Source organism: Zosterops lateralis, assembly GCF_965231275.1.
Source record: "Zosterops lateralis genome assembly, chromosome: 7".
NCBI lineage: Eukaryota > Metazoa > Chordata > Aves > Passeriformes > Zosteropidae > Zosterops > Zosterops lateralis.
In genome coordinates, this window is record NC_139767.1 from 10,709,073 (window position 1) to 10,729,529 (window position 20,457).

A 20,457-nucleotide genomic window follows, 5' to 3' on the forward strand; every position below is an offset into this window, starting at 1 on the left:
CACCTCTGCTCTGGTTCCTATGGCTGCTTTTGCAGTGAGCTCCTCCTGCCTGCCCTGGGAGAGAGAGGAGCACCAGAGCCTGGAAGGCAGAAGCTGGGAAGCCTCCTTGGGGCAGTTCTGACCTCGAGCTGCTGGGTGCTGAGAGCTGGGACATCACCCCTGCTCTCAGTGCTGTGTAGAGCACTGTGTGGTTTCCAGGTCAGGTATGCTCACGTGTGGGTGATGTCATGCACAGCCAGCTTGGGTCTGCTCCTGGCCTTCTCTGCAAAGGACAGGGCCAGCTGCCAGCTCTCCTGGGGCTCTTCAGCCCACTCTGCCTGCCTCTCCCATGGGATCTTGTACCAAGCATTTTGCAATAACTGAGGCACTCTTAGCATCTGTCACATGTGCAAACCACTGATTCAATGACTGCTATATGAGTTTTTGAGAATGTTTAAGGGAAAAAGTTGTAGCCTGAAAAACTACTCTTCTTGCTGAGGAAAAACTGTCACAGACTGCCTCCACAGAGGAGGTGTTTACTCGAGCAAAGAAATTGGGAACTGCCTGAGTCCCAAGAGCCTGGCAAGTAAGTCAAACACAGTTTGAGTATGTTGACCGTGATTCAGATTTATTACTCTCCTCTGGACATGCTTTGACAGTCTGCAGACAGATTTTTCTGGGCTATTTGTGCTTTGGTGGGTCAGCACATACAAAGTCTAGAAACAATTCCAAGAGGTACTTGTATGTTGATGGTAAATATCCGGAGAGTTAATATGCCAACATGCTGGCTTATTTATAGACAAAACATGAGGAAAAGAAGATAGAAGTGGTATTTACTGTTTTGGTCTGCTGAAGGACAGAACACTCAAATGTATGATTTTAGTCTGCTCTGAAATGTCCATGTGTTTTTAAATCTTTTTTTGCTGCCCGTGATAAGATTTTGCCTCTGCTGCCCTAAGTCTGTCTGTTCTGTCTTAGTAGGACTCCAGCTACTAGTGCATGCCACAAGACATCAAGTGGTTACATTTTCAAGGATCATTTCAGCTCTCATCCATGAGTGTATCTGTTAATTATCCTGCATTTAAATTAATGCTGATTAGATATATCAAGAGAAGTTTGTTGAATGTAAAAGGCATACAATTATTAAATTACTAATGCAGTTCTCTCTTTGGGGGAGGCACCCACAATTTTATGATGTAGTTGTGATCAATGGGCAGTTAGCTCTGGTGTTAGTGATTTTATGCAGCAAAACTGTGCAGAAATAGCAGTTTTGCAGGATGACGTCCACAAACGACCTTTTTCTTCGCCACAGTCACTTGTGACAATCACCCTTCTGTTGCTTGGAGACCTGCAGCATCCAGACCCCTCACTTGGGTGGCAGAACCCCAAATGCACACTTAATTGCTACTTGCAGAGATAAAAGCAAGATTTCTGACAGATGTACATACAGACTACCTGCCCTCACCTAAACCGAGATGAATTTATCATCACTATAAGCTATCACTTTTCTTTATGAGGAAAAACTACCTGTCAGACAGTGATTGATATTCTAAAGCATCTTAAACACAGAGTTTCTGATGATCTTTGGAAGAACTAGGTCCATTCCCAGCCTTAATTTAAGGATTATTATAGTGCACTATGGAAGTGTTTTTGAATGGATACTCTACAGTACTGTAAAATCTAGGGACATTTATATGGGTCTTTGCATATCAGTCCATTTTCCTGCAGTTAAGCAAGAACCATGGCTTTGTTCCTTGGCATGCTGCAGAGTGGACAACAGAGCAGCACAGCAGAATCTTAGGAACCTTATATGTAGTTAAGCACAATGGTAACAATATATTCTGCCACGTATTATTTAATTGTTGCTAAAGGATTTGCACGACAATTTGTGCTATCTAGATCTCAAGTGAGAGCATGGTTGGATTCATGAGTCCCCACAAAGCTGCTGTATCCTATGTACCATATATTTTATTCACTGGACCCCCCCAAAATTCCCGATACCTTATCTCCCTCCTTTTCCCAGCATATCTCTGAGGACATAAGCACATTGGTGCTCAACTTGTGAAACTCCTAAAATAGATGGAATATAAGCTATAGTGTCTTAGAAACAAAATCTTGTGATTTGCTGTCATCTTCTGACAGTGATAATCCAGAAAGATCAGTAGGCAGGAGTGGTTTGTGTGGCTTGGAGTTTTCATGTCTGCCTTTAAATGCAGGGCTCACTGTGTTATTCCGTATCAACTCACCTCATGTCTACTCTTACCTAGATCTAGATAAATGTATTTTGAATGTGATTACCCCAAGGGCTCTTTTTCCAGAGAGACTAAATATCTTTCCTGCTCTCTAGTCCCCACATTGTTTGCATTTGCTTTGCTGATGCAGTTCAAACTTTTGAAGTAAGAGCAGTGTTTCAAATTTCTAAGCCTCTCCAAACTGTGTGCCCTGGCTACTTCTGAAGGATCTGCCTTATGCCAAGATGTGCTCAGCTACAGCTGGCATTATCTGAGGCAGTCAGTCTGTGATTGAGTGGCAGGTTTTACCAACATGTGAGAAAATACTGGGCTCTTCTAATGATTCACATAGTGACTAGATCAGCTTGGTGTCTTACTCATGAATTGAAGGACAAAAAGGAGAAAATTAATAAAAAACCAGATGGCTTTCTGAGAGTGCTAGAGACAAGGTGAAGAGGGCCATCAAGGTCAACATCCATTTAGTCCTGTAAATACCAACCTTCGAAGCAGTTAATTTAAAAGTAGAGGGAAAGATGAGGGAGGAGATAAACTGAGGTTTTTCTTTGTTGAATCTGAGAAAGAGTCTGGAGGAGCCACATTGTAGCACAGCTTGTTCCCAGACCCTTTGTGTACTCTGAATGGAGTGGTGAGTGCAGTGGAGGCTCCCAGCTTCAGGGCTGGTTACAGGGCAAAATCTGTGCTCCTGGCTCTCAGGACAGGCTTCAGGGCTCTTCTGTATGTGGAAATGTTACAAGATTTTTCTGGAATAGGGGATTGAGAGTCCTTTGAATGATCTTGAGTTACACGATAACAAGGTAAGTAAGTGTAAGTGTTGTGCTTCTCATGCCAAGCTGTTTCGATCAGTGTATTTTGTAAACGAATGAAACTAAACCATGTGATTTTTTAGGCAGGATAAGCAGATCTTTCTTGTACCTAGCAGAGTGCTGTTCTCTGCTGATTTGGTTGATAAAGGCCTCCTTCGTAAATGGTGAATGCACTGGGTTTTGTTTTGCTCAAGCCCAAAGGCAGGAACCAGAGCTCTTTAACACACAGACTCTGTGGATTTTGTCAGTTCTATCTGGTGATGGAAACTTCTCAAATTGCTTCAACACTGTATATTAGGGTAAAAGGAGTGTAATCCCAGTCCATCAGGAGTAGTGGTTAATCAGCTGGAATATCCTGTTATTCTTGGCTCTCAGCCATGCTACCAGAGCATTGCGCTGGGGAGGATGTAGGGAGCGGTCTCAACAAACACAGCATGACCTCTCTGGGTACCTGGCTGTTCCCTGTGAGTTTTTGAAGCCCTAATGGTGTTTCTGACAAGGTCTTTGTTTTCTTGGCCAAGGAGAATTCCGAGACACAAGTGGATTTAGAACAAGCTAAATATTTGCGTGTGTTTAAAATATATGTGAAGGCCACCCAGGCAATCTTAAATCATCAAGTACCAACTGCTGGCAATAGCAGGGACTAAGCAGAGAGCAAAGATTACCAGGTTTTACAGCTCTTGATGTTCTGCTTCATGATCCTGTGAGTTTTTGTAGGGCATGAAGTCCCAGGATAGCCTGACAAAGGGAAGAGACTTTGTCCCCTGTCAATCAGTTATTGCTGGGTTTTTGCTGAATAATGTCACAGAAGGAGTGTTTCACTGACCGGCAAGGCATGATTGTCCAGACATTCAGATCAGGCAGAGTCTGTGTTTTTCTGTCCAGGCACAGGGACCCACATGGGCCTGCACTCAGTGCTGGTGTTCAACATGCCTGCCTGCAGTGCTAGTGCTTGTGAGGAGCACTCACCTCCCTGCAGCACACAGCCCCTGCAGAACCAAAGCCAATTAATAGTTTATGTTCTTCCAGGAAGCACACACAATTTCCTCTATTTTCTCCAGCCTTTACCAGTAAAAAAAAAAATAGGACTGGAAGGGCCTGTGAGAAGCTGTGTAGTTCCTCCTGCCGATGAATATTTAGCTGCTGTGGATCTAAGCTCTGCTTAGATATTTGGCATGGAAGGTGCTTGGTATGAGGCCGGACTGTTTTCCATGGTGATACCCAGTAGATGGCAGACCCATCTGGCTGTTGGGGAAAGAGCTGATGGCCAGAGTAATCTGAGCAGAAATGTGTGTTTTTGCCAATTTTCTTACTTTGCTCTTCTTCCTTCAGCACCAGGACTCTACTCCTACAGGTGTTTCACAATGGTGGGTTTAGGGACAAGACCCTCCTGCAGTCAGTGTTGACCCAAGTGTATGACAGACCAAAAACAGAGGGTCACTGAAGTTCATCCAGAAAACAAGCACTGTGAGGTACCTTCCTTTGGTATAAACATTTTTTTTAACTGCAATATAAGGTTCTGAAATTCAAGTCTAAATATTACTCCTTCAGTTCCATTAGGATGGATTTGTATGTGTGCAACCACACATGCATGTATGTATACAGGAGGTGAGACAGGCCATCAAATATATGTGCAAAACAACAGTAACTTTGACACAAAAGGAAGAGATTAGAAAAATGAAAGGTGGTATGAAAAGCCCTGAGTAATACCTTTCTGAGTTCTTGAATTCAACTAAAATAAGCCAGAGATGGATCACAAGCAATGTTGTGGTGTCTTTTATTTTGAGTGATGTGACAAATTGCCAAAAGTCATGGATCTGATGCCAAGCTGCTGGCTGTGCATGCAGGGTGAGATGCATCGTCTTGTGGTGGAGACAGGGCCAGGAGCATGTGGGGTCACTGTGCCTGGTACCCCTTGTGCCAGGGCCACCTCAGCAGCATGGGCTTTGAGCCCAGCCAAGGGTTGGCACACTGAGGTGCTGTGCATAGAAAACCACTTTTAGTGTCACTTCACAAATGGAGGCTTGTCAAGATGTTTCAAAGGCAAAACAGACGCCCAGCTCTCTCTCTTGTGTAGGCTGGCAGCTCAGTGAAGCCCTCTGGTTGGTTGTCTGTCCTAACTCCATTGCCTCTCTGTGCCTCACTGTCATCTCAGTCTTTACTGTTTCTTCTCCTCAGCCTCAAATCCCATTCCCTCTGCCTTGCCCCAGTTGTATCATCTAAATCATGCCAGTGTGGGAGGCAAACCACATGTGACCTCCACCCTTGATTTAGACTTCAGCTTTGCATGGCTCTAATGCTGTCCCTCACCAAGATGCAGTTCCTGTGAGTTTTTCCTCTTTTTTTGTGCCACCTTTGTCCTGGAGTGGCTGTGTGGGACCTGGCACTGCTGTGCTTGTGCCTTTGGGGCAGACCTATCACAGCCTAAGCCCCATCTGTGCTGCTCACGTCACTCTTCTCTGCTGGCCTGGCAGGGATTTTGTCACCTGGGTGTGAAGGCCACCTTCTCCTGAGGGGGTGTGTCATTTGGTCCAAAGACTCTGCAACTGGAAAAGTAATTAATAATATTCAGGTGGAATACAAAGAGAGTTTGTTCTCTGAAAGCTGTTTTGGGCAGCAACAAGATTATCACCTATGAAGAGGTTATTTGAAAAATCAGCAGATGAGGGTACGAATTTCTTGAAGGTCCTCATCTTTTGAGGAAATGTAGCTTTCCTGCATGTATGTGCTTGGGCAGAACTGTGCTGGAAAATTGGTACTATTAAAGGGAGGCAGTGGGAAGAGGAGGGGTGGGTAGAAGGAAAGGTAGGTGAATGTAGGTGGTTTCCCACCAGAGGAGGATTGCTTGGGTATAAAAACTGGGTCAGTTTTTACTGACCACTCTCTGGAAGAGACAGTGCAGGTAGAAACTGCAGGTGGCACAGGAACTTAGGCAGCTTCTTGCCACCACCCCCTCCCTCCCCTGCAACGGTGATGTTTTTATCTGAGACATGGATATCAGGCTGCTGTACATGCAGTGGAGTTAATTAACACAACCTGGAAGACATGGAAATTGGGAATCTAGTTTGTGCCAATCTGACGATGTGACCTTGTTCAGAGGAATTAAAAAGGCTGTAATGAAAGTACGAGTTTCTGCAGAAATGCACACATTTCTTGCTTCTATCTGTCAATGGCTGTAGTAACAAAGAACAAGAGAAAAGGACCAGCTGCCTGTGTCAAGCTGCCTTGACCAAGCCAAGCTGCCAGCCCTGCCTGTACAGCTCAGGCAGTGCTGCAGGGCTGGGAGCCTTTGCTCTGGACCCTCAGGGGACACTGGGTGAGTGCCCCAGGCAGGCCACTGCCCCAAAGCCTGACACTCACTGAGGGGCTTGCAGAGACCTTTTCCTTCCTGTGTTGGCAGTGGCCCACACTACCTTGCCTGGATGTTTATTCATGCCACTGAAGGCCTCAGGGAGCAGAGGGCTCTCCTTCTAAGGCATCCATGGTGGGTCACCATGAGGGAGCCTCCACCCACAGCTACTTTCTGAATTTGTTGAGTATCAGAGAGTGACCAGGGCACTGATTTGTACACGGCAAGAATATTAACAGAGAATTGCTTGTACATTGCTTTTTTCCAGCATTTGCTTATTGTTAAATGTGTACTATGCCATTCCCTGGGAGCTGTAACTGGTACTCACCTGAAGCGGTTGTGTTTGAATGGTGTGTGATAAGAGGTTTAATATCTTCTAAAAATTACTCTTGTGGTATATTTGGAGCTCCTTACAGCTCCTGTCAGCAGATCACATACACTAGCCCAGAGCTTACAAATGATGACAAGCTGACTGCCCCTTTTGTTGTGTGAATTACGTGCCAGCATCTACAAAACCTGCTCCCTGTGAGGGAATGGGTATCTAATTTAGGATAGTTCCTCGGGGGAGCTCAGGAGGCGATGAAAGCTGCTGCTTGGATTGAAACTTCCTCCTCTGCAGTTGCTAAGATTGTGTTTGGGTTTTCCCTGGCACAGTCAGTGGCCTCAGTGAAATCCAGGCATATATTTTATAATGGAGCAGTACCTGGCCCTAGTGCTTGGCTGAAGCTGGGAGCTGGCACGTCTCTGTGTGAATGCCGAGTCCTCACCTTCTCCCTCCTGAGCATTGATAGAAATCCTCTCTCCACATGTCAGAATGAGCATAATGCAGTTGTTAGCTGGGACCTTTGACTTCTTCTGTACTTGTGTGAGTATATGAGTCATGGGAGCTGAACTCTGAATCCAGCAGGGAGTGATTGCACGACCTTCCCTGTTTCATTGTGCCAGTCTAGATTCCATTGCTGCCTCCTGACATTGAAAAGTGTTCATCCACACCACTACATATTCTGAGGGCTGTGGTTAAAGTAAAATGCTCTTCAACTCAATGGTGGTGTTGATTCATTTTTGTTGTCTGGAGCCACTAGCAGCAGAAGGCTGTGGAGTAAAGACTTCTGTGTTTACACGTGTGGTTATTGGAAATATGGGTCTGCAGGGAGGGCTGGAACAGTGAAAAGCCACAAACTGCATAAAGTGAAAGTTGTGGGTTTTCAGTGAGACCAGGCATTTGCTCTGCAGTTTTTCTCCCCTAGACCTTATGGTAGACCCCATAAGCCCTAATTGTGGCAGGCATTTCAAAAACCTTGTAGAGGAGCTAGGGAAATCAGAGGCCCAAGTACCCGTGGGTAGAAGGTAAGCTTTACTATAGGAACAATGGATTGGGAAACTGCAATCTTGTATTTTTGACAGCTGCTATTTTTTACCTGGGTCAGATGACTTCAAGTGTCAGGTGATGAAGCCTGTGGGAGATAAAGGACACTTTCTTATGGGTCATTTCCCCAGGTACAGGTGGGATCCATTTGTGGAGAAAAGCATAGACAAAACCAGTGATTCATGTGCTGAGGCAGCTGCTATTTATTTTTAGATCACAAAAAGAAAAAGATGGCATTTCTGATGTCAGAAAGGCTATTACGCGAGAGCAGTCAGACCTAGAGGAGTAAGTTAAAAATGCCTATTTAGTAGCTCTTTTCTCCAGTATCCTCTGTGTTACAGATAAAACATAGTCTGGTTTTGGCAGCAAGAGCCTGACTGATAGACTGTGATTGCTCTGAATAGTAATAATGGAGGTGGTAATTGCAGTTAAGTTCTCACTCTGTTCCCTGGGCTCCCACTCCATGGGATGGTGACCTAGGGATGCTGGTCTGTGTGGCAGAGGGGAGGAGCTGAGCCACAGAAAAGCACTCCAGGAAGTGTTTTTACCTTTTCAGGCATTGGTGGTGGTGGTAGTTGGACAACCTGAGTGGCCTAATTCAGCAGTCTGGGATAAACAGGCTGGGACTGGAGGCTGCCAGCAGCAGCAGGACAGATTACTTCAGAGGGTAGTTCAGTCATCTAATGCTGGGTAGTCAAAACTCATCTTCTCCCCAGTAACTGTGGAGGTATTATTACAGCCATCTGTATGGCTTAAATAATGGCTTAAAATTTGAGTTCAGTTTGGCTGAAAAAACTCATATTTTCTGGAGCATAGTATTGTAATGGAATGTAAATTATGCTTGTTCAGTTTCCCTCGTTGACATTTTGGGGCAATGAATTTGTAAATGAATGCTACCCCTATCCTGCATCACAGATTTTTGTGCTTGGCTCACTCAGTTTGCTGTGTGTTTCCATTCCCATCCTTCTAAAAAAACAGAAACAGAGGTTTCTCACTTCCACCCAGGCCTGTTTCTGACCCCTGCTGATTTTCTCCTCCCCTCTCAGTTGCTTCCTTTCAGTAGCTCTCTGCCTGCTGGGTCAGCCAGTGTTCTGCTTACAAAAATAACCCTATCTACTCCTGTTTGTACTCAATTTCACATCTGCACTGGGAAGGCAGGGCTGGGATTCTCTCAGGAGAAACAAGCCCTGTTAGTGTGTGAGGCCTGTGGCTTTTGTGCCCACAAGAGCCTCTTTAACCAGTGGCTGGCAGAACATGAGCAGAGAGGGTGGCTCAGCTCTGCTTTCACTGAGCTCACTGTTCAGTCTCACCAGAAAACCTGCCTTTGCAGGGCACCAGAGTGGCAGGGCTGATCCCTGGACAGGGGTGAAGTGAATCAGAGTATTTTCTCAGGGATCCTATTCCGTGAGCACCTGTTCCCTCCTAGTAGTTAGACAGTGGTTTGTGTTTGTGTTTGTTGGTTTTTTTTTTTTTTTTTTTTTTTTTTTTGGCACTTAACCCTTCATGTGATTTGGAGGCTTTGATCTCAGCTTAAAGCTTTCTGCTTCAGCATGAATTTGTTCGTGGCCTGTGCTGCTTGTGAACAGGTTAGAAACTGGCTGCCCACAGCCCCTGGCATGAAGGGAGCAGAGACGCATCTTGTCCCATCTGGAGGAGTAGGAATAGGGAGTTGGATGGCTTTTGCAGGTTCCCATGGCCCAGTCAGCTGGTGGTGTTGGCCAGCACCCACTGCAGCAGCAGGATTTGCAAACCACATAGTTGCTAAGGCATTAGTGCTTGTGGCAGGCAGAAAGGAACAGAGCCTTAGGAGCTGCATGTGGGTGCAATGCTGAGGGTGCTCTGTGCACAAACACTGCTCTGACTGGCACAATTTGATTTCATCTGGATTAGATTATTTCAGTTAGCATTTTAAGCACAGCTGATAGGTATGTTTTTAGCTGGTATCTCCAGCAATTCAAAGGAGAGCAGTGACTGTGTGACATTGCTGCAACACTCCCTCCCTCTCTCCAAAAAAACCCAAAGCAGCACAGATGCATGTTGTCTTCAGTTAAAACAGAGTCAGGCCACTAAACCCTTTCCAGGTTCTGATGAACTTAAAGGGACGTTTTGCTGGCTGCACTGCGATGAAGGACATGATTTTGATGTTAACTGTGTGCTTGCAGCCTGTGCATCTGAGAGTCAGCACAGAGGGAGCCAGGGGTGCCAGCCAAATGATTTGCTTGGGGGTTGCCTTTCACAGGTCTTTCATTAGCTGCAAAATGTCTCTTTTCCTGCAGCTGGTCCTTTTACTCAGAAAAATCAAATGTAAAAAAAAAACCCCCGAAACCCCCAAACAAACAAAACAAACAAAAAGGTGAACTTTCTGCCTCATCTTTCTTCCCCTTGTTTTGTTTTTCTGGGACTCTCTGAACCTTACTGGAGTTACCAGTTAGTGCTGGTACTGGTACCTGTGAGAAATTGGGTTTTGTGATGAAAGGAGGACTGAAAGATAAGTGCCTGGACATACAGCTTCAATTTTCATTTCATGGCTGTGTATCAAAAATAAACAGTGCCCCAATTTCTTCAGAGATGTGGGGTTTTCTTACTATTAGTTGTGCACTCCTGGGCTTCCAGCCAACCATGTGATTTTAAACTTATCACCAGAAAAAAAGGCAGGTTCCTAGCATGGAGGAGTTGACAGCAAGAGTCCATACATTTGTGTCTGTGCTTGCAAACTGTCTGCCTGATCTAGTGCCTGAGAGACACACAGGCAGCTGAACTGCTCAGCACATGGCTAACATCAAATTAATGGCATTATTCCTGAAAGCAAATTCCTGCTGCAGCACAGTTACAGTCAGTGTTCACATTCATTGCTTTTGACAGCCTGATATAACATAATTTAATTAAAATGCCCATATGAGACAGAAGCATAGGCATTTATTTAAAAAATAAAAATAAAAGCCCACTCTTTTTATATGTAAAATGCCTGCTCGAAGGAATAAATTAGTAGCCATACAGTGCAACTGATTTGCAAGAGCCCCTGGATTTCAGTGAAGAGTTCTTTTTAAAGATCAGTGGGGAAGGCTATAGGATGAGTGATTTTGCCACTTAGGTGTTCAGACAAATTCTTGGTGTTAATTCCTTGTAAGGCTTTGATCGAGAGTTTGGAAGGGCACTCAAGTGAGTTTGAGAGCAAGCTGGCCATGTATGTCTTGTTAGGCAAATCCTGTAAGAGAATTACAAATACAGACCCTCTTTCCTAAGTTGCCATGGCTGCACAAAGCAGTGATATCCTCGTGCTGGCAAGGCCAGCAGCCAGAATCAGAAGGTTTTCCAAGTATTTGCTTCTTTGGTAATTGCCTGACTGTTCTCATTGAGGTTGTCCTTGTTTGTTCATTTCCACCTCTCAGGGTTGTGTTTGCCTGTGTCACATAATTCAGGGATATACAAGTGGTAGACTGGCAGTTTTGTAATAACTGGGGAGTCTTGCCCAATGTGGTGGAGTGTGGGCTGTCTCTTGGTATCCAACACAGCCATTTAGATATTAACTACACCTTTCCAACACTTGAAAAAGAAGGCAAGAAATGGAATGGGTGTTTTTCAAGGGAGTGCCATACCAGCAGAGACCATTTGCAACTATTTATGTCATGCCACGTGCTTTGGGATTGACTGCTTGGCTGTGCAATGAACTGTCACCAGCTTCCTAGAAAACTAGCCAGGCTCATGCAGAACAGCTCTGTAAATCCCTTTAGGTCATCCTCTTCAGTGCAGACCTTTGGGGTGAGATGCAAATGGCAAGAGAAATCAGTGTCAAAGTTTGGGGTTTTGCATGGGATAGCGTTATATTGAACAACTGTCAGATTGGTCTAGTTTAGGAGTTTAAATGAAAGTAATTAAAATCAGATGCAACTGGTTTTCAGGTAACATGAATATTGTTTTTAACACACCATATTTACATGGTTAGAATCAGGCTCCATCCCTGGGTCAGACTACCCACCTACAGTCACATATCCAGTGGGTGTGTACAGCCCATGGTGTGTAATGACATTCGAGCCAATGTGAGGTGAACATTTGGTCTGTGTTAAGCCGAGGGCCATTCTGATTTCTGCTTACTTTGCTCATTTATTTATATATTTATTCATTCTATTGTAATGTATTTATTAATTTTTATGAACTTCCTCTGTGTCCCTTTGCTATGGTATCTGAACACCTAGCGAGATCTGTGTCTCAAAGAGGACCAGCTTGATCCCTTGGAACCTGCTGGGTGCTTAGGGCAAGCCATGGCTGAATGAACTTGCACTCTGTGCCATAATCCAGTTTCCTGCCTGCTTTCCCTTGAACTACTAAGAAACCTTTCTGCTTTTATATGGGACCAGATTGTTTCAGAGTTGCCTTGTGAATTTCCCCAGCCACCTGGAGTAATGCTGGTGTTGTCCTCTCTCCCTTACAACTGGCTGCACTGAACAAGAGACTGTGCTTTGTAAATGGTATTTGCAGAGATAGTTGCTCCTTAGCTCTTGTCCCAGCAGCTGTCCTTAGGTTAGGTGCCTGCTGGCAGGAGGCTGCTGCCTGGGATGTGTCACCTTAGGGCTGAGTGTCTTGGTGAAGCAGTGAGTGTCCTCAAGGCCTTGAGTGCTTCTTGCAGGTGTGGTTTTGTTTTCGAGGCTTGTGCAAATATCAGGTGCAAAGAGGATTTTTTCCCTGAGTAAGGAGTAAAACAGTGGGAACATACAGAGCAGTCAGGGCTGGTTCTGTGCTTCCCAGTGCTTTTCCTGGGAAAAGGAGCTTGTATTTCTACCTGCTCATCCCCCTGTGCAATGAGAGATGGGCAGAAAGCCTGGAGCCAGCATCCATATGGCTGATTCATGAAGTAAATGAAGAGAAAAAAAAAAAAAAAAAGATGACATGAGGAATCATTTGGGTTAAATACAGAATTAGTAGGAAATTGTTCCTGTTAACTATCCATCTCCTCCTCTTTGTCATCATCCTCAGCCTTGTTCTCCTGGGTGTCCCAGCTGCTGGCTACAGGGCATTGAGGAGATCAGCCCTACAGCTCTGACCTTGTTGCTTGTCACAACCTTAGATCTTTTAATTTGGTTTTTATCATGTAACCTTGTGTCAAAACTGCCCACAATAATCTATTCCACAGTAGTTATGCTATGCTGCTCTTGCTTACAGAGATTTAGCACTTTATATATAATGGTGACTGCCTTTCCCTAGGTGGATGTTTTCTTTTCCCATACATCTCAGATCTGTTCTCTGTGTGATATAATTGATTCTCAGTTGTTTCCTTCTTGCAAATTATTGCTAGACCCTACTTGGGGAAATGGGAGAGAAGGTCTCTGGCTGTCAGTAACATGCTGATACACCAAAATGAGATGCTCAGTTTGATGTCTGAAATCACCAGCACATCCTGCAAAATGTGATGACTCAGGTCCCAGCGAGCACTCGGCTGGATCGCTTGATTTACTCAGTGTCAAAGTTGTTGCTGGTTTCAGCCAGGTAAAACAAGCTCTTGCATTTAGTTTACAATGGGTAAGTGAGAAGCTGCGCCCAAAACCCAGACCTTAAATGATACACCAGTAGTACAAGGAATGCCATTTAAGTGCCATCTTTTATATTTGTGGCCTTTTTGTTTTCCTGGCAGGAAGTGAATTTCTGCTGTGCAAAGGTTTAAAGATAAATTGGCAAGTAACATTTGGACCCTGCTTTTCCTGTGGTGTAACTCATTTTTGCAATCCTTTATTTTTCAATGTGTGAAAGTGATTATAGCTTTGTGTCTAATCTTTGTGTACAGTAATTTTTCATCCCAACATGTGCATTGTGATCTCTGTCACAGACAATAAAGCAAAGCTGTTGACAAACTATCTGCAGTAATAATGAAAAGGGTGGGTTTTTACAGTCTGCATTGATTCAGCAACACTGTATTTTTGGAGTAGTCTGTTTTGAAATGTGAATGTATCATAATCAAATTCAAATCAATTGTTCCCACATCTAACTTTGAAGAAGGCATGAAAAAAATATCTGCTTTTTGTAACAAGTTTGACATAGCAGTCTAATCTTTTCATTAATGATTTCCTACCCAAGATTACATTTCCAAAGCCATATGCAATCATTCAATTGTGTGCCTCCTTATTAATATTAAACATAATTAGTCCTACAATGACACTTTGAAAATGCACCCCTTGCAGTTAATGCTGCCTCCACACAGAGTATCCCAATGTGAGAGCAGCTCTCCAGCATTTGGAGTCCCTTGGCACAGATTGTTAGTGCTGTTACTGTGCCTGTGGTGCCTCTGAAATGTGGAGTGGTGCTTGCGGCTGTTTTATTTGACTGTGTCTGGCTTTTTCAGCCACCCGCTAGCATCCACTGGAAGCCTCTGGAGATTTTATTTTGTGATTAAATAGTAATGAAAGAGCTTGATTCTTTGAGAATAAGTTAAAAAATAACAGTAATATCATGAACATGATATGGGATGGGTGTTAAGACCTCTGTTATTTGTTTGTGTTTACTCAGCCCTTGAGGACTGGAGAGAAAAGCTCCCCTAATGTGCTGTCAGAGAATGCGTCTGCTCAGGAGATAAGCAACTGTCTGCTTTAGCAAGCAGCAGATTAGAAAATGGCTTTCACAGCTACTGCTTCAGCCTCCCTGGAAACACGGCCAGTTTGGAACGCCAGGAAAGCCCCATTGCTCAGCATGGGATTTTCTGCTTCACCAGGAGCAGTGCAAGGTGCTCATGTGGGGGCACCTGGCAGTGCAGTTCACTCCTGCATGGACCCAGTCTTGGCCTTCAGGGTCCTCCTGCCCCTGGTGCTGCTGTTGGAGCTGCCAGCACAGAGGCTGTGCCACAACTGGTGTCCTCAGTGCTGGGGGAGCCCACAACCTGGCCTGTGTGTTGCAGGGTGCAACACACAGGTTTCCTAGAAAGCACAGAAACAGGAATTATTCGTGTACATGCCTTTATATCTATATTTATGTTTATGTAGAAATATATATGGAACATATATAAAAGAAATAATACTGTGAAGTTGAACACAAAATGGTGCCACTGACCTAACCTAACCCAGCTTTTATGTTCCCCAGCCCCAGAGTGGGTTGCTGTTGTACATAGAGCTGTCATCTTGACTCATAAAAACTTTGGTATTTGGTTTGGAAAAAACCAACTGAACCTATTACTATATGGAATTTGTCCCATCTGTAGCCATTCCCAGTGTCTGTCTAGAGCCACTTGTGCTTCTTAAAGCCTTTCATGGCTTGTCACGGGAACTGAACAATATTTAAAACCATGTCAGATTATGGGTTTTCTAAGCAGTATTAACCTGTCAAGGTAAAGGCTTATAATCTTGCCATTGCTTGACAAGCTGCATTATTTGTCCTGTAATGTTAATTTGTGCTGAAGTTCTGCAATTAGCTGTAGTTAGGTGTATGAAACCTGACTTTTAATGTTCCCTAAGGCTAAATGAGAATGGACCCCTTGATCAGTTCTTGTTAGAACACTTGATTAGAACTCTTCTGGCTTAATTCACTGTCCTGCCAAATGCTGAGTTTAAACTTTTTCAGGAGTATTTATTTTCAGAAAGGCTGATGACACCAGTAGGAGAAGGGAGATAGATGGATAGATGCTGAAGTGGACTGTCATGGTCTCTCCTTGTCTGAAAGAGAGATGCTTTTGTAAGGGCAAGCAGAAGGGTTCTGTGCACAGACATGATCACAATGACTGGTTTGTGAAGGTTGTTTCAATGCAATCATGCTCGTAAAGTTTACTCTAGCTTCTATCCAGTATTTAGTTTGTTAAAGTGTTGACACAATTTTGCTGACATTCTTCTTAAGTGGATTATGCTCACAGCCAGTTTTTCAAAGCAAACAGATGGCTTTTCAAACGGAGCATGCACACAGATTTTTTTTAATGGTGTCTCTAGAATTGTGACAGCTCTGTCAGAGAGGGCTAGTTTGTCGTTAATTTTCTCATGACAGATGATTCAAAATAATTTTTGCTTCTTCATCTTGCTCAAATGAACCAGCTGTTTAAAAATAAAAAACACAAGGAGACTAAGACATAAATCAATTGGTCTGTACATGAATGGAGTTGCACTATTCTGTTTTTAGATCACTATAAAATAAGAATGTCTTCAAAATATTGGAAGTATGCTCAGGAGGCGTGTGTTTCTTCTTGGAACCTGAAGACATGTTCTGCATTGCCTCAGACAAAATCTGTAGTCTGAATTGCCTGGTTACTCAAATGTGAAATCAGAATATGTATAAGGGAGAGCGGGTGGCTTGGCACTTTCTTGTAGGGTGTGAAGTCCCTTGGCTCCTGGGGACTTGGGAAGTGAGTCGGCAGGGCAGGGCAGGCTCAGGCTGTCCAAGTGCTGCATCTAATCCCAAATAGTGTCTGTCCATGTGTGTCTCAGTCTCTGGACAAAGAGTTTGTGGGCTGCCCTAAGAAACATTTCCAGGCTTTGCCCTCACCCTGGAGAGGGGTTGCTTCTTGCAGTAAGGGGATTTTTCTGTTCCTGGACATGAACACACCATGCCAGGTTTTGGCTTGCAGAAGTTAAGGCTGCAAAGCATAGTCACACTGACTTTTCCCTGTTTGATGGTGAAGTCTTTATGTCTTTGGTCCTATGTACATAAGAAGCAGCAGCCAAGGGCATTTCATCCTAAACCAAAACTATTTAAAACTACATTTGTGCTGTTTGAAGAGATGGAAGATGTATTGAGGAGATACACTGTTTCTGATAATGTTATCCTGTCATTAATAATATGTACTTTGTTTATGTGGCAGTGTTGTCCCTGTCACTACAGCACTGGCACTATTCCTGTGCAATTTGCATCTGGGGGAGGGGGACACCAAGGTGGGCCAGGTGCTCCAGGCAGCTCTGGGGCTCTTGAATTTCTGCCTGCTGTCTTTAACCATAAGCAAAACCTCTGACATAAAAGCAAATTCACAGCTGCAAGAAATATCTGCTGCATAAATTATTCTTGTTTTGTTTTTTCACACCGTGGCTGCTGACTGGATCCCAAGCTCTTTGTCTGAGTATTCCCCAAACTGTCATGCTGCTGAGACACAAATCCCTTCAAAAGAGCTTCATAGCAAATAGCACAGAGCTGCTCACGTAGTCCCAGTGCTTTTTGTTATTCTCACACTGAGTTGTATTCCCAGCATCTGGATGGTGATTTGCATCGTTCAGCAGGGACAAATTTGTGACACCAGGAGATGAGGCAATCATGTTCTCAGGCACAGGCTCCATCCCTGGATGACGTGGTGTCCCACGTGGTGTTTACCAGTGCTGCAGCCTTGCAAGCCACCATTGTTTCTTGGTTGTGAACACTGTGTACAGAGGTTCAGGCCCTGTGAGTCCTGTGCCAGGCACTGGCAAAAAGGGAACTGTGCTCATCCGTGTAGGATGAATCCTCTTAGCTCTGGGGAAAAGGGAAAGCAGGAAGGTGTCACACTGTGACTCATCCAACGCATCTGATTTGTTTTGAGAACCCAAGAATGGGCAAGTGGTCAGTAGCCCCTCCAGTGAGTGCAAGGTCCTGCTGTGGTGTCTGTTGTATCCAGTGAGGCCCATCAAAGTGCCTGTGATTTGCAGGAGATCAGGTTGGGTGGGCAGAGATCTGAAAGTGACATTTCAGTCAGTGGAGGTATTCCTTATGAATATGAGTGTAACCAGCTGCAGCATGTGCTGTACTTCAAGCTGTACTTGGGGTGACATTAGGAGAAGAGGAGCTCAAGTTCTTACTGGTACTGAATTTTAAAACCCAGATGCATCTCCTGGCTTTTATTTATTTGTATCCTGTAGCTCCAGGATCTTGTTGCTTCATGGCACTTGAGATGTCAATATTGCATAAATATTCATTTTGGCTTTTCTGAACCCCAACTCCTTAATACAAATTTAATATAACACATTTTTCCTGATGGTTACAAATTGGATTGACATCCTTTTAGTCACCTCACGTTTACAGGCTCTGAGAAGATACAGAAGCAGAGTGTTGTTCATGAAGTCTCATTCCTATTTTCCTTCTCAAAGGTCCCAAACAAAATGATTCAGGATGCCCTGGAGTGCTATGGGATGATGTGTTTCATATGGCCACAGCTTGGCCTGCTCTGTTGAAGGAGGGCCCAAGGCTGGGTATCAAATCCAGGTGCAAGGAGGGATGGATTATCAAGGTCTATCAGCTCCCAAGGGGCCCCTGGCTGGGAACATGCAGTCATTGCCGTGTGGGATCTGATGCCAGGGAGCAGGGAGGGAGCAGTGGCATGAGGAGAGGGATGCCATGTGCCATCACTGTCTTGGCCCTGGCAGGACTTTGCTGACTGTGGAAGAGGAAATACCTTCTCCCGCAGCCTCCTTCAGTTCAGGCTGAAATTACCTCCCAAGGGTGGTGACATGGAAGTGGGGGGAATCTGGTGTCTGTCCCACCCTATCCTGTGCAGGCTGCTGCCTTCCTCACTGTGCTGGCACCAAGCTGCAGGGGGGGCTTCGGTCCCATTTCTAGGGGACAGAGATGATTTGAGACGGGACCTGGGACTGGTAGGGACACAGGAGCAGTATTGCTGCTTTTGGTCCTGAGCAATGTGTGCAATCCCTGACTCTCTGCTGCATGTCTATGCATCCCCAGGGCCAAGGAGATCTCCTGAAGAACGCCAAGAACGAAGCCCTGGAGAACATGAAGCAGATCCAGCTGGCGTGCCTGTCGTGTGGACTGAGCAAAACTGGGAGCGGGCAGGCGGATGCCAAGGCAAAACGGTGCCTGGAGGCAATACAGGAGAAGGATACTGGAGATGAGAATGGGAGGCTGTGAGGAGAGGCAGAGCTCTTGCATTTGTCACAGATTTCAATAACTCTAAACTATTTTTTTAAAGCATTTAAAATTTCACACAGGAGTGCCCTCTACAGGGTGTGATAGTATTAAAATCCTCACAATGTCAGTATTTTAATGCAGTTAATTTATCCAAGTTAAACTCTGATAGTGAGATTTCTAATGAAGCCAAGCTGTCTGTATGCAAGCGTGTGTGTGTATGTGTGTGTGTGTACATGCAAATCCTGTAGACAACCTTTCATGCATTACATTAGCCATTTGCTAATTTATTCCTTTGTCATCTTTGAATAGGCCTGCTCATTCTGAAGATCAAAACAAATTTTGAGCACTTTTATCAATTTTGCGCTTTATTTTACTCTCCAGCTTTTATCATTTTACTTATAGGTTACATTACTGTTATGCTGTTTAAACAAACAAACAAAACACAACAAATACCATTGACAGCTGTTTTTGTGAGGACAAAACTGGTGGTTTGCTGCAGACCCTGAAGGTGATTTTTAGTGAACAATTACAGACATGTAAACAGGATATTAAATGGTCAAAGTTTCTAGGTAGATTATCAGTAGATTTGAAGTGTATTTTTGCTGAATTTAGCAAACTGCTCTTCAGGGTACACCCAGACAACACATACTAACCTAAGAACTAGCTAATTTAGTTTATTCCAGCAAAACATTGCTACCTTGTAGATCTGCAAGGTAGCTACAGTCTTTGCTGATAGGCATTAACCTGAGTAGTAATGATGATAGCTAGTCAGCCCTGTAATTATGGGGAGAGCTGTGAATACCCTTTGGTGGTCATGAACTCTGAAGGTGACCTTCAGGCTGTTCTGAAACACCCAGTGGTGCCAGTATTAAAAGGAAGGTTTTCCAGATTTCACAAAATGTGAGCTTTAGTGCAAGACATTGTGAGAGGTCAGACCTTGCTTGCCACCTTCTGCATAGATGTTGGAGTCAGCAACAATGAATGAATGAAGCAAGCAGGCTCTGGCCTTATGTTTTTGTGGTTTAAATCATGCTGTGCTAGAGATTTAAAAGCAGGGCTGAAGAACTGCTACAGGTGTAGTGTAGCGAAATAGATTAGGGAAAAACAGGATGCCAGGATTTTTGTGCAGCAGCTACAAATATCCTGACACATATCATGTGTTTGGGGTAGTTGTGAGAATTGGCTGCCTCTTTGTGCCACTGTAGAAAGGAGACAGAGAATGTCCCGAAGCAATGCATCCTCATCCCTCCCTGTGTCCGGCCCACGTGTGCTCACAGCATTCATTTCAATCGTTTAAGTACTGTGCTTGAGTGGAGTATTTGTGTTACCTTTAACAGGACTAAGTGTTTTATGGTTATAAAAAAGACTATATTTATTTAAAGCATTGCTTTTATTTTTAAAAGCTACTTTTTAAATTAATTTGATTAACAAATATGCTAATTTTCTGAACTTAACAAAAAGTAATTGCGGAAAGTTTGATCATTGGAAAATCTTAAATAGCTATTGTGTTAAGTTATTTTTGACTTCTTAATAACACTATTATGTTCATGTTGCACATTACTGAGAGAGTAAAGCTATGAAACAACTTTGACCCATGATTTTGCAGTGATTTAACACATGATCCTGGATAAAGTTGGGTTAGAGCGGGTAAGTTTTTTGAGAGAAGGTCCTGCTCTAACAGCAGCTGTGTTATTGCAAAGGTTGTAAATCAGGTGCCTTAAATGCTATTTCAGTAAAATTTGCCATACTTGTTCTGATCCAGCCCTAAATGCTCTGTTTATCGCTCCTTTAGCTTATGAGTGTGTGTTCAGACTTCACTGAAGTCTGGAGAAGTGCCTTTCGTGTTTCAGGCAAGGCATAAAGCCCACATCAATAGTGTAAGTGTGTATGTTCACGGTTTGCCCTCTTGGGTTATGTTAG

At 44.0% G+C, this 20,457-nt stretch overlaps 1 protein-coding gene across 8 annotated transcripts in view; it reads left to right on the forward strand.

Annotated features, from left to right (window-relative positions):
- PLCL1 (phospholipase C like 1 (inactive)) overlaps positions 1-20,128 on the forward strand; it is a 187,170-nt gene extending 167,042 nt beyond the window's left edge. For all 8 annotated transcript variants that reach the window (XM_083864862.1, XM_083864864.1, XM_083864867.1 and 5 more), the window contains one exon: positions 18,355-20,128. In XM_083864862.1, the coding sequence (XP_083720988.1) occupies positions 18,355-18,537 (183 nt within the window). In that variant the 3' untranslated portion in view covers positions 18,538-20,128. The remainder of the gene's footprint in view (positions 1-18,354) is intronic.
- The last annotated feature ends 329 nt before the right edge of the window (positions 20,129-20,457 follow it).